The 14,007-nt window shown below is 40.3% G+C and overlaps 3 protein-coding genes across 3 annotated transcripts; all 3 read right to left on the bottom strand.

Annotated features, from left to right (window-relative positions):
- Positions 1–43: 43 nt before the first annotated feature.
- LOC6538588 lies at positions 44–3,369 on the bottom strand. Its single transcript, XM_002099074.3, has 11 exons — positions 3,179–3,369; positions 2,746–3,103; positions 2,284–2,680; positions 1,933–2,225; positions 1,712–1,879; positions 1,569–1,652; positions 1,234–1,509; positions 916–1,172; positions 798–853; positions 349–733; positions 44–290 (listed from the first exon to the last, which is right to left on the bottom strand). The coding sequence occupies exons 2-11, from the start codon at positions 2,986–2,988 to the stop codon at positions 191–193; spliced, it is 2,259 nt and encodes a 752-aa protein (XP_002099110.2). The 5' UTR covers positions 2,989–3,103; positions 3,179–3,369; the 3' UTR covers positions 44–190.
- Positions 3,370–3,667: 298 nt separating this feature from the next.
- On the bottom strand, positions 3,668–13,795 carry LOC6538587 (tubulin polyglutamylase TTLL5). Its single transcript, XM_002099073.4, has 5 exons — positions 13,659–13,795; positions 6,890–6,935; positions 6,044–6,829; positions 5,773–5,986; positions 3,668–5,712 (listed from the first exon to the last, which is right to left on the bottom strand). Exons 2-5 carry the CDS (start codon positions 6,925–6,927, stop codon positions 3,997–3,999), a joined length of 2,754 nt encoding a protein of 917 aa, XP_002099109.1. The 5' UTR covers positions 6,928–6,935; positions 13,659–13,795; the 3' UTR covers positions 3,668–3,996.
- Positions 8,250–13,795, bottom strand: LOC6538586. Its single transcript, XM_002099072.3, has 2 exons — positions 13,659–13,795; positions 8,250–12,053 (listed from the first exon to the last, which is right to left on the bottom strand). The coding sequence occupies exon 2, from the start codon at positions 11,935–11,937 to the stop codon at positions 8,407–8,409; it is 3,531 nt and encodes a 1,176-aa protein (XP_002099108.2). The 5' UTR covers positions 11,938–12,053; positions 13,659–13,795; the 3' UTR covers positions 8,250–8,406.
- Positions 13,796–14,007: the final 212 nt, after the last annotated feature.

Here is a 14,007-nt window from a genome sequence, read left to right as displayed (position 1 = left end):
TCACGTTTTCGAAATAAACTTGTATTTAAATATAAACCAACAATTTATTAACAGTATATTTATTGAAAATATACATTTTACATTTTAAATAGAAAACAATACTAGTAGGTAAGTCTCTAAAGCTACTAATTCTAAACTCAATTCGGATCGTAGACAAAGTAGATAGTCCAAGTTGACGGTGAAATCATATTTAAAGCACATTGCAGGTCTTCTGTACATTGATCATGGATCCCGATGGACATTTGAAAACTTCAGTCGCACTCCCGCCCTGGGCAACGAGCCAACCCAATCTGAAAACAGGGTAAACAATATTCGATTACTGTTCATTATTCATATTTTGTAACTCACATATTGTCGAATTCGGGGGCGTTTGTATCGATGCCCAAGTAGTTCGATTCAGCACAAAGTTCCTGGGCGGAAACTAAAAAGAAGATTTGTGTGGGCGTTAAATTCAGGCCAGGCAATCTGGCCATTCCCTTGATGGGACCAGTTAGGGAAAGCATCGAGTGGTATGATATCTGCATTCCTCCCGAGTGTATCAGTATGTCCATTCGGCTATAGTTCGAGAATATATTCACAGAATGCGGCACACAGCGCATCGCCTTCTCGTCAAATGATTTTGTAATGGATCGCAAAATCTCCTTGGCAATGGAAACACCAACAGAAGCATAGTGCAAATATGGAGGCAATACAGCATTAAAGTAGGGTATGAGTATGACAGATAATGGGACAACTGCAAGTATTTACGAAAATATATTAGTTTACTTTAAGTTAATGAACTAAGAATGTATACCGACCGATTGAATGGCTCAGCGTGTCATAGAAAATGGTCGACACAATGGGGTATGCCCAACTGCAAGGAAAGTTATGTATGATTAGAAACTAAGTGAACTAAATTTTTAGAAAATCAATTACGCATCATGGGAGCCTCCGTTCAAACTTATATCATGCGGCTCCAGTTTGTTCTTCTTGTATATCTCCAAGATGTTTTGAAACCAGCACTCGGACGTAATATCCAGAGGTTGAAGACTCTTCAGTAGGTCCGTGGTGTTTGAGAATCCCTCCCAGGTCTGTGATTGGATCTTCAATGCCGATAGCTTCACTAGGGCCGCTCCTTTCAGAGAAGGTGCTCTCTTCAAGTGCGCCTTTAATGACTTAAAAATTATCTCAGCCTGTAGGATTAAGGTATAAAAAATGTATCAATGTTTCGGCTTAAGCAGGATTAGTAATTACTCGTTTTGTGGTGTCCTTTAGGTCTTCAGATGAATGTTGAGCAATATAAAGGGCTGAGGACAATTCGGGCATGGCCCACATGGTAGATCGGGTGCAAACTTCGGGACTTGGATAGTCCCGTGGCAATATTTGTAAAGCACTTAGCAATAACAGCGAATTGTGTGCAACTCTAGTTGGGTACTTGGTGAGAAAGTATTCTAAGGCTTTCAGATAATCACTATTCCTAACAACGATGGGTCCGCTCCAGTTCTGTGGTATAAGCAATGTCCAATTTAACTGAAATAATATATATTTAATAGAATATATTTCATTAGCATTAAGTTAGGTGTACTTACAACTGGGTACAAGTCTTGTAGACTGGATACATTATATAAAACAGTGCTGTCCCAGAATCCTCGGCGAGAGTGCTCAACTTGGAGCTAAGAAATAAGTTCAAATGCTTATACTCTATTCTTTACTCTTTAGTATTGAAACAAACCTTGTTTAGGTCCTTAATAAATTCAAAAATGGTATCCTTCTCAGAGACCCTTTGAGCATATGACACGAAGTGGGGTAGGAAATTCTCGATTAGATCGGCTAACAGTTTGGGTAGCCCTTGTCGAATACGACTAGGCGGGGCTTTCGGACTCATCCAACGTATTTTTCGCTAAATGAATTTTCATATTATTGTCACTTTCACATAGAAGACCACAGACCTACCTCAAGAATAGTCGAGGAAGTGCTGGGTCCACTAATAATAAGTAGAATGTGCGGTCGTCTTCCGTAGCTGAGGTCATAATACAAGTCTACCAACGGACTGGGACCGAGATCATAGATCTTGGCTATTAAGGGTGCTATACTCAATGGTCCCACCGAACCAACAGGTAGATATCCGCCTAGTGAATCGAATATCCTGTGCATAACAGTTGAGTTGCTTGTCTGCTGCAAGCAGCTCTCGAACAAATTGTGCAATATACCAAAGCTGCCGTTCATAATCTTGTTCTGGAACAGATCTGCAACACAATACATATTTTAAATCTATAACTCATGGAGGAAAATGGTGTATCTTACACAGCATTTGTGCATCGACGCTCTTCTGGGAGTTGCCCATTTCGATGAGGTTTGTGATATTTTTATTGGGCGTGTTGCGCCAACAGCTAAACTTCTTGAACTCCGTGCACGGATCCTTGTTCCAATTGAGCCTGGCCTGAATGCTGGAGGCCACCGCCTCGCAGATGGGATCCGAGCACTCGGGCGGTGCTGAAACGGCGGGCGAGCACCGATCTCCGTCCATGTAGCAATCTCTGGGCAGAGGCGAGGGTGCCGTGCTTATCAAAAATAATATGGGCGATGCTACCAGCAATGTGGTCACCAGCAAGGTGGCTGATGTGATGGCCATTTTGTGCACTGCTGCCGAGGTGCGCAGCCAAATGCACGGGGCACAGCATATCCATCCTATGATGCTGTTCTGTAAATCGCATTCAAAATAGAACTTAACGTCTTGAATATGAAGTATACGCACAGTTGCCCCACCTTATTATATCGCGTATTGAAGTTTTCGATGTTCGCGCTGTCGATCATTTCGATCTCATCGGATTTGCCCATCTGCTTGGAGCCAACGGGCGTCTTGAAGGACAATTGCTTCTGGAGCAGCGAGGCGCTACTCCCACCGGATGGATTGGCGGTCGTAATAAGATTCCGGCCATGACCGTTGTTGCCCAAGCCGGCAACGCCGTTCTTTCGAAAAACATTACGTGCACTGGAATCAGCTGTCATTGTTTGGTTTTGACTCTGAAAATGTTATTACTTTCGGCTGACTCGCTGCTGGGCATAAGTTTTCACGCATTTACATCAATTTGTACTGCGGGTGTTCGGTGACTTGTGATAAGCACTGCGCAACCAAAGGGTTCGAAAGATATAGTCATTTATTGACGGGGTTACTAATCAATATAAATTGCTTGCTCACCGCACATTTGCCTCCAGAGACCTATATACAGGGATGAGCTATGCACTCGATCAAGCAATCAGCGCACCTACATGTGTTGTTTAAGAATCAAGGGAATATATGTTTATCCGATTGAATTTACTTAAGAATATAATCACTTTTCTGCCAAAAAAGGAAATGACCACTGGCAACTCTCGGTTGTGCTCGGAAAAGCTCCAGCAGGAGCTTTCGAAGCATCTGGGGTTCCTGCGAAAGCTTTTCCATATTTGTACATATGTCCATTTTGCATTTTGGAGCACTTTTCGGTGGGGGAGCAAGTACCCCGACTATTATGTTAGTGTTTGTTACTAAGCGATGCCCAAACAAAGTGCTCCAAATAAGTTTTATGCGCCATATTCCATTCTCAACACTCTTTCCATCGCCACCTGTTGTCAAGTTGTGGTACTCAACATAGAAAAACTGAAAAGTCCATTTGCAAAAATTAAAATTTTTAAACAAAAACTCAGTTGCTTAGTTTTGTGCATTTCACATTTTATTTTCGAAGTATCGATTTCATATATCTTTGGCGTAGAATGTATATTATATTTTTAAAGCTATGAGTTGTGTAGGCAGAAAAATTTGACCTTTTAAATATATAAAAGCTATTTCATTTTTAATAAAGCGTTTCAAAAATTACATTTAAGTAATCGTTGTTTATCGATAAATATTTATTTGTGTAAGCCTCTGCCTTAATGCGAAAATTTGAATACAAAAATAATTAGACTTACTACAATAGGATGACTGGACAAAAGCTTGACAAATTAGCTATTTAGATTTATAACTCCCACCGATTTCGGGCCTCATAGAAATATTTTCTCCTTGTCGAAGCTCTTGAAGTAACCATCGTATTTGCTGAGTTCCCTGTTAATGCCAGTGGAGGACACCATGGAGGGGAGGGCCCGCAGAAAGCCGTGCAATCCAGACGGAATCGGGGGAGTGGGTGGCACTGACAGCCCACATCGGTTGTACAGGAAGGGCATGATTCCGGTTACGTTGGTGTGAAGTGTCAGCACTGCCTCCAAATCGGACTCTTGGGCGTGCATTAGAAACTGATTGTAGGCACTGGATGGTATCATTCCGAAGTGATCGAACGAGTCCACGTAGGCCTCTGTATCTCGTTTGTAGTTCTCCAGGAAGTCACCCAGAAGTTTCGCCACCATCGCCGAACGGGCTTTGCTGGCCACCTTGATGTTTTGCATATTTCGGAACATGACTGGCGGCTTTACAGACCCGCCGAACTTGTTCAGAAACTTAAGTATTATTTTCTCGTGATTGTCTTTGGGATCTTCGGTAAGCCGCCGCAGAACCGATTCCAAGTATATGCTGAACGTTTGTCGCGCTTGAAATGGCGTCAGCTCGGATCCATTGGATATTTTCTTTAGCATCACCTTCCGTAACCGTCTCCCCTCCACTTCGCACTTCTCAACTGTTGGCTTCTTGACAAATGGTATTTCCGAATCGGTTTCTAAGGCCCTTTCGTACTGCCAAATCCGGTCAGCTTCAGAATTATCCTCCTGCTTTTGCCGGCCATCCTTGGAGTATAAGTTTTGGTGAAGCATCTGGTTGTAGTTGTGCTGAATAATCGGCGTTTGGAATGTCTGACTTTGCACATTCGGTGTTGAAATTGGAATGCCATTAGCGGAATCAAGAAAATTACCATACCGCTGCATTGAGTCATCCGTAGGAAAGATGCGTACGAATCCTCCACGACGAGAATACTGTAGGCGTGCATTGCGCAATATGCGCTGCTCTTCGCCGGTTAGATTAAGATTAATGGCAGGTCCTTTTTTCTTTGACTTTTTTGTCTTTTGCGAGGCACTGGGAAAAGTGGCTTGCCTTTGGCAGCTTGAGCTGCGGAAACGTGACCATTTCTGGTCATAATGAGATCTCATTTCTGGACTATAGGCTGGAATGCCCACACACGTCAATAGGTCTGCCATCAGGCATGACTTCACCTTGGTGTCCAAAGGACTATCCACACCCATTGACGGCGATAGGTTGATTTCCAGTAGCCATGGCTTTAGTGCGTTGTCTATTAATATATCAAATCCATACAGCTCAAAGCAGTTATTTCCGTTGGGAACGAACATTCTGCAGGCCGAAATAATAGATTGAGCACAGGCTAGCACTGCTTTTATAATTAAATCTTCAATATTCAGCATTAGCTGACGTGTATCACAACTCTGGAGTTTCAGGTGCCTTAAGAGAGCAGACAACGTCCACTTATGGCCTACATCCTCATCCTGAGCATCGGAGCTCCTTATGTAATCAGAATGGTATTTGTTAATGCTGTAATTGCATAGGTGCATGCACGGGTTCCACAGGTTATCGGCATGTCTGTCGTACTTGACTGTGGCCAACCTCACAATGCCCTCTTCATATAAATAAATAATTAGGGGATCGAAGGACGTCACTAGGACGTATACCCTCAAATCACATTTGTGACCATCAATGCACAGCGGATCCACTATATATTTCGACACCACCGCCTGTTCATCTTGAGGTATTTGATCTGGCTAAAAGCAAGCACATATACACGTTAGTTTAAAATTGTAGAAAGCTGTCTTTATAGTTACCGAATTAACAATAAATATTCCCCTTCCTCGACTGGAGGCCGCTGGCTTAACTATCCATGGTCCGCGATGCTTGTTGTGAGCTACTACCAAATCCCGGGATTCGATCGGCAGAACGAATGTTTGTGGCACAATGTCAAAATGCTTCATACCCCGTAGATGTTGCATGCGTTCGATGTTTTTATATAGTCTATCCTTTCGGGTCATTTCGTAGGATCTGAGCATATAAATGAAATGTATTCAATCTAGTTAAATAACTAAAAATATAACTCACCTTGGGAAATGATTAACCCTCTGATACGGCGCCAAATTTCTAACAATATCTAATTTCATATGAACACCCGTCCAGAGTAAGTTAAAGTTATTATTTTCACCCTGAACTTCTGTAAGGCCATGGACATTAAAGAGCTTTCTAAGCAACTTGGTTTCCGTTTGATGGAATTTGTAGGTAATTTTTAGTTTAGAGGCAGGCATGTTAGTCCCACTTTCATCATCATCCTCGCTTGTCACCTCCGGATCTTCTTCGCTTACTACAGTATTTGAAATTGATTTGGCAGGTGCTATGGATTCGTATCCACTCTCTTTCGATAAGTCGGCAGCTAGTTTAATATTAATGGTATTCTGACTGGTTTTAAGTACACGCGATTTGTTTTCACTACTACTTGCAGGCTCTTCACCTTCACTTGAAATGGACGTATCACTCGAGGAATATCGGTTAAGTATCTTCTTAAAAGGGCTAGAAAAAGTTAATTTATCCGATTTATCACATTGTTGCGGTTTCTTCAATAAGAATATCTTGTGTTGCGTTGAACCGCTAAGAGAATCCTTACTACTCGGTTCTGAAGAAGTAGATTCTTTTTGCTCCAGTTTTTCTTGGCATTGAACGGCCTCTTCCTCATTATCCTTTGTGTCCGTTAACACTTGTGCAGAGGACTTTTCGGACAATGTTTTCCGGATTTTCGGATTGAGAATATTCGTTCTAAACACCAAAACTGCTTCTCGCGAACCAAGCTTTCCACTCGTAATCCAATCATCTTCTTTTTGGTAATCGAAGCTGATTCTGCAATAAAAATCCAAAATATATTACTAAATGATTTTTTTAAGCTGTTGTATAACTTACGAAGAATTTGTGAGAGCTTCACACAATGAAGAAGGCATAGCGACTTCTGAAATAGTAGAATATAAAATGATAATTTAATATACCCACGATTATGTTGAGAGAACTTTATATACTCGTATTTTAGGAGATGACTAAGCTGCTTTTAAATTAACAATTTATTTAAATTAAATAACATTTAAGTATATGGAAAAAAAACGGACGGACTGAGATTAATCACTAACATTTAAATAAGTAGTAGTTTGCCACAAATATCATAAAAGAATAGCAATAAGATAGTCGCACTATCATTATAAGCTTCTATATTTCACCTGCTTTTTTCGATTTATGCTTATCAAGATTAAACAAAAACTTAAGAAAAGCCCTCTTCAAAAGTACAAAAAAAAAACTGAAAACAATTAAAATTATCATTTGCCAGTCGATTACTCGATTTTGTATGGCACAGGAAATAGAAAATGCCATATCTAATCATCAACCGACAACCTCAAATGAAAATTTGTATTGTTTCCAGAGGTTTTTAACGTTAATCACATTACAAATTAAATAAATTTGTATGTCAAGTTCGCTAAAAATATATTCATTATTAAGTTCATTTTTAAAAGGTGTTGTAATTACTGTATAATTATTTCGTACCTTTTTTAACAACGTAGAGTACCAGATGGTTTGTTTGGCCTATTTAAAGAAGATTGATCTAATTATAACTACTGATAGCTATTCGGCGTGAACAAAATTACGAATTTCCAGCGATTCGTAGTTGTTTTTGGGCGATAATTTTCCAGCGACGAGATAAAAAGCCATCATGGTCATAGTTTTGGAAGTGTATATCCTAATTAAGAAACGTTATCAATCGAAGTGGTCATCGTCACCCGTACCGCATATGTTTAGGTTCTATATCCATTAACCTATTGGGTGAAACGTGCTGGTATGGCATTCATCCTGATGTGCGAGATATATTGTATGATCCATAGATGATCCATGCGCTGTACGTTTGTGCTTACTATTCTATTATAACATAGGAGACCTCTCCACCAGACACACAGTTCTAATTTATCATCTTTTCCATTAAACTGGACGTGACTTAGTAAAATGTGTAATCTGGTTTCGAGGTAATCAGAATATTCTATTGAAGTTTTGTAGAATACAACAATAAAGACAATTTAAATTCCATATTATTTAATTTTTATTATTGCCAAATATACAATTTATTTTATAAAAGTAATTTATACACACACTACACAGTGCAATAAAATCTAATTATAAAAGGGATCGATATTATATTTAAAAAAAAATCACATCAACCTGATAACTAATTTAGTAACTTAACTAACTTCTTCCTTTTCTAGAATAATTAACAACAACTGACTGCCATTATAAAATCGATTTATTTACATTTAAGTTACATTCTTCAAATGTTGTACAAATTTTCAATGAATGTAGCTAATTTGAAAATGTTGTGATTACATTATTGTGTGTTTAATGTAAGTATTCGTTATCAATCTATCCGCATTACGTACTATCAACTAAAAATTAGGATTCCTCCGGTTAAGGTTGTTATAAGATGGATTCAAATTGGTGTTGAAGTTGAAGAGTGACGACGTAGTCAGATCGTTTCGCAAAACGCTGCTCGGGTTGATTGCCGGTAGTGCAGAGCCGAATTGACTATTATATGCGCCGGATACGCCGGATACGCCGGATCCGCCAAATCCACGATCAGTCGGATACGCGTTCGAGTTAAAGGTGTTAGCTAAGTTAGTGCTTTGTTGTTGGTTGTTAAAGCGAGCCACATTTCCAGAGTAGTTCTGACCAGTATACAACATACTGGTCGGATTGTTAGGTTGCTTTGCAATTGGATTGTTTGCAATGTTTAAATTTCTAGATGTATGTTGTGTCAACAGGTTACCATTGTTATTGGAATTTGGAATCAAGTTAGTGGAAGTGCTGGGAACTGTATTCAACGAACTGCCAGAGGCGGGAATCTCCTGGCGTTTCTTTTGCTCAATCATCGTATATACTTGAAGTATCTTCTGAAGTTCCTCTCGGTTTATAGATGTTTTGCCTTGGGACACCAATGAAGAAGCCAGCTTTGCCGCAAGCTCAGTTTTATCCAATGGCTTATCGGGGCTATACTGTGATTTGTTGGCCATCTCTGGTTTCTCAACGCGCTGATCGTTATCTTTGGAATTGTTAATTTTACTGGCACTTTGAAGCAACAGTTCGGTGTCATTAATAGCTCTTTTCAACGCCCTTTCTTTAGCGGGCTCGTAAATTTGGGAGATCAAGAGACCCGTAAACTTTTCTTTAACGGTCTCCAAAATAGCACAATTTTCGGCTGTTAAAATTGAAGTGTGTACCTTTTCCGGATAAATCTTTTGCGTTTGCAAGGCTTTCACTAGCATGTCGGTAACAAAAGGACCCAAACTTCCCAGGTAATTCTCCAAAGCGGTTAAAAGACGTAGGACATGGATCACATTCGGTGGCTCCACAACGGGAGGCTCCACAACCGAAGGCTCCACATCAACTGACATCTTCTGCGGTTCATTTCTAGTTTCGGGTTTGCGCAAATCGGGCTCATCTGATTTGCCCAAATGAACGTGATACTTTTCGTCGGCCAGTTCGTTATTGGTCATTGGCAAACACAGTCGTTCGCGGCATTTGATTTTAATGTTTTCAATATCTTGATTGTACAATTCTTCGATGCGAGCATTAAAGAAGTGAATCCACTCGTTTTGAAAGTTGTACGTGCGATGATTAATGCCAGCCTGTATAAGTTCATCCTTGCGGCGCTTCCAAAACATTTGCCACTCAGCCTGATAGTTTGGATGCTGTTCGGGGTCAGATTTGTATGTGTCGAAGGACACATTTAGCTCGCGCACCTTAAGATCAACCATGTGGCGGTACGCCTGCCAAAGATCACCATCGCGCAAAGGCGACACTGATCTGCGCTCCACATTCCAGTGCCTTTTGTGGGCGACCCTCTTCCTTCCATCAGGCGAGATGGATCTGGAGCGGTTTCGCTTTGGATTGCGCGACTTCTGGGCATCGCCCGAACTTTGCCTGGTGTCCCTGAGAAAGTTGTCGACCATTCGCTTGTGCGTTTCGTCATCAATGGGCGGCTCTGTATTCTTTTCGGGCACATTCTGATAGCCCACATAATGCGGTACGTATGGTGGGACGTAGTAAGGATTCGGATTTTCAACGTTCATCAAGGGCTGAACGTTGTTTCTAACCTTCTTGATAAGCTCATCCACCTCTTTGGCATCAACGACGTGCGTGAACGAGGGCCCAATCTTTTCCGACGAGTGCTTTCTATTGTACACCTGGGAGAACAAACTCTGGCGATCTTTGGAATATACATGGTCATAGCATAGATGGGCGGATTTTCGACCATGATGCGTTTCAATGGCATGCGCCAGCTTATCGAAAATGGGCATCATTATTTTGCAGACCTCGCTCTCTGGTACTTGGGACACATACTGACGGTACAGACGCATTGCCGTTGGGAAATGCTTGTCAAAATACTTTAAACGGTGGTTATAGCCCAGCAAATGGTTGTGCATCGATTGCTCATCGGCAGTGATCTCGCATAGGCAACATTGGTATCTGGCATTCTTATCAGCCAAGTGCCTAACTATTTTCAAAACGTACTCCACTCCAACGAGACCCATAACATGATTCTGGCTCCTGGACTCAAATGTGCCACCAGACTTGGCTGCTGGGTAATCCTTGGGAGCAACGTAGGTAGGCTTTACCACCTTATTAATGGTGGCTGGGCGCACAGGAGGCGCAGCAATATTGGTTGACTTCTTGGGCGCAATAGTAGAGTTCGGGGTTGTTGTTTGAACTGGTATGGGGTTTTTCGGTGTTTCTGGCGGCTTAGCAGCCTCTTTTGGCAGTTCGTCAATAATTATGACATCGTTCTCGGGCTCTGGTGTAGAGTTGATAAGCTTGGCCAGCGGAACACAGGATATTTTCGTGGCAAGCGGATTTTTGACTATATCTGGATTACTAGTCTTGTTATTCGATTTAGCATTTTGCACAGCTTTGGTCGCCTGTGCGGGATTTGGATTTGGAGCAGGTGCTTTTGTTTGCGCTTGTGGTTGCTTTTGGGTCTGAACATTCGCTGGCTGCTGCGAAGTAGTATTGCCTACAGTAGTTTTTGTAGCAGGACCTCCAGAATTCTGGGATTTGTTTTCTGTAGCCGTTGCAGGCTGTGGAGTCTTTTTATTAGCAGTGTTAGTGGCGTTGGCCGCATTCATGTTAGCCTTCTTCGCTGGAATATTTCCCGGGTTCGGGTTGGGTCTTTTCTGTGCGCTTGCACCAATAACAGAGATATTCTTTTGTACGGGTGCATTATTCCCTGTATTTTTTTTAATAGGTGTACTATTTGCAGATGTATTCTTTAGATTGGGTGCATTGTTTACTGCAACATTCTTTTGAATGTTTGAATTAGTGCCCTGAATATTCTTTTGAGTGTTTGGATTATTACCCTGAATATTCTTTGCAGTACTTTGATTACTTGCCGCCTTAGGGCTAGCAATGTTTTGCGTGTTAGCGCCAATGGCTGGAGTTTTATTTTGAGGCGGCTGTGCTTTTGCCACTTCATTTCCAGCTGCCTGCTTAACAACGGTAGTGTTTGTATTAGTATTATTTTTGTTTGGTGCATTTTTGTTTAGAGTAGGCAAATTCTTTACAACAGGAGAGGTGCTGTTTTTGTTATTATTTGCAATGGTGTTTGAACCCTTTGAAACTGGTTTTTGTGGAGCTCCAATGGGCTTGTTTCTGAATTGCAATTGCTGCTCAGCTGTCATTGCAGCGTTATGTTTTTTGCCACTTAGGTGGCCAAACAAATTCTTGTCGCCGAATTGGACAACATGGCAAATATTACAATTGTATTTCCGAAGCGGGAGTGATGGCGTTATCAATGTTTCCCATTTGCTTGTTGGATTGAGACGAAACTCGAATTGTAATATTTCCTCCAATGATATTGTTGACAACATATCAAGAAATTTTGTCCCATCCATGGGTTTGTTTTCAATGTTTTTGGTATTCATTTTGTGGTTGTAATACCCTTAAACATCAATTGATTTTCATGTGGCTCGGAGAAAATGGATTTTTCTTTCGGTTTGATACAAATTTGATTTTTCTTTTGATTTCAGATATTGTGATGCTATAAAATTGAAGGAAAAAATGTTTTTTATATAGAATTTAAGCAGTAATAACAAAAAAGTAGTCTTACACTAATAAGCAGTTTTTCTATTGATCTACGCAATCATTAAATACTAAGTTTCTTAAACTAAAGCAATTCGAGTCGTCGTTAAAATTTACGAATATGCGATTGCATAGAATTGATATAGAAATCTTTCGATTGCCACAAAATATAGACAACTAAATAGCGTAATAACATTGTAGCAATAAAATTCTATGACTACATATGCTTAAATTATGAGCCAGCAATAGAACACTTATCATAGCTATTGGAACTTATTGGAATACAATGACAGCCCCGCAACGCGGTTATAAAAAGCATTTAATTTAATTGAAACATTGCGTATTTATAGAGGGGGTGTATGTTGCCTTTGCTTGAATTAAACATACTATGCGGGGGTATAGTCCTAACACATCTAACTTCAAAAAAAGGTCTTGATAATTGCTGCTTCTTAAAGCCAAATTTGGCGTAATTTAGCAGATGACGAGCCACATTTAAATTCAATAAATGAATATAAGTAAGCATAGTAAGTTCTAATAGATTACTATCTTTGCTGAATACAATCTTGAACCAAACATTAAATGTTTGATACTGAAAATGATTGGTGACTTCAGCGAAATGGTTAATTCGTATCTTGATTCCACTTTTGCAGAAAGTGGAAATCTACAATGATATTAGTGCGTGCTATGAGCTCATAAATATTAACATAAGTGTTATACTTAACATAAGTATCATATTAAGTTAAACCTCTTTGCATTTGTATTCAAATACAAATTCCTAAAGAAGTATCTGTCCAATTGGCATAATTATTGCTGACGGTTGAGATTATTCAAGTAATTCTGCAAGTAAGTGCTTTTTTTTGCAGAGTAGAAGTGTTTATGTGAATGAATCCTTCTTTGTCAGCTTGAAAATCCAAGATCCATTTTTCATTTCTACCAAAGAGTATGAAATGTTTCACATCACTTGTTTCCATTTTCGATATGCCACCATATAAGGAACATACCTATTGAGGGTGCAAAAATAACTGTTAGGCCAGACGTTATCTATGAGAAGGGGTAGGAACCACCCCTGGAAAAACTCGGAATAGAAACCAAGAGTCGACATATGCATAAAAGCATTTGGAGCCCCATTGCCTGACCGAATATGATAATATTGTCGATTTCCGTGCGACAGAACTCCAAAAAAGGTCAAACAAAAAAGTTCGAAAATGACATCACGATATTTTTGCCAAGTTTTTTAAAGCAAATTGTTTTTTTTTTTACTTAAAAACTTTTGGGGTGTTATAGAAACACGCCTGCCAAATGCAGTTTTGCGCAACTGAAGAGGTCAAGGTAAAATCCAAATACAGAACAGTAGAAAACCCGAGCTCCAAAAAAAAAAAAAAAAAATCACAAAAACTGCATATAGCAGGCAAAGATATTGATTTTTTTGTTTATGCATGTCCCGCGCTCACATGAGGAAATGGGGAAACCAACTGGAACACACGCACTTAAGACTTAGTCTTATGAATAACTTATGAATATCGGAACGGATGTGTGTGGATTGCATTCTTATTTGGGGACTCACCGGCGAAACGCAAACGCGGCCCTGTTACCACTTGCGAATACTTTGGGGGCCCGTTGGACGTGAATGTGGATGGGGGCTAATGGGTGCTCGAGATCCCTCTCCTCTTCTTCGCTTCCAATATTCCAATTCGCTGACAGTCGCTCCTTCGCTCGTCTGCTCTCTCGCGGTTCGGTACGCAATGGCCACAATTCACGAAGTACTCGCTTTCGATTACAAGGACAATTTGCTTTTACTTGAATTTATTACTTGCATCAGGCCGAAGAGGACAGAGAATTTCGATGGCAACGCATCAAAGAAACAAATGTCACATTTGTCTCTACGGGCCCAAAAGTTGTTCTCGTTATGGCGA

This window comes from Drosophila yakuba, chromosome 3R (genome assembly GCF_016746365.2).
Source record: "Drosophila yakuba strain Tai18E2 chromosome 3R, Prin_Dyak_Tai18E2_2.1, whole genome shotgun sequence".
Classification (NCBI taxonomy): domain Eukaryota; kingdom Metazoa; phylum Arthropoda; class Insecta; order Diptera; family Drosophilidae; genus Drosophila; species Drosophila yakuba.
The sequence above is the reverse complement of the archived record's forward strand: the minus strand, read 5'-3'. Positions and strand labels throughout refer to the sequence as shown.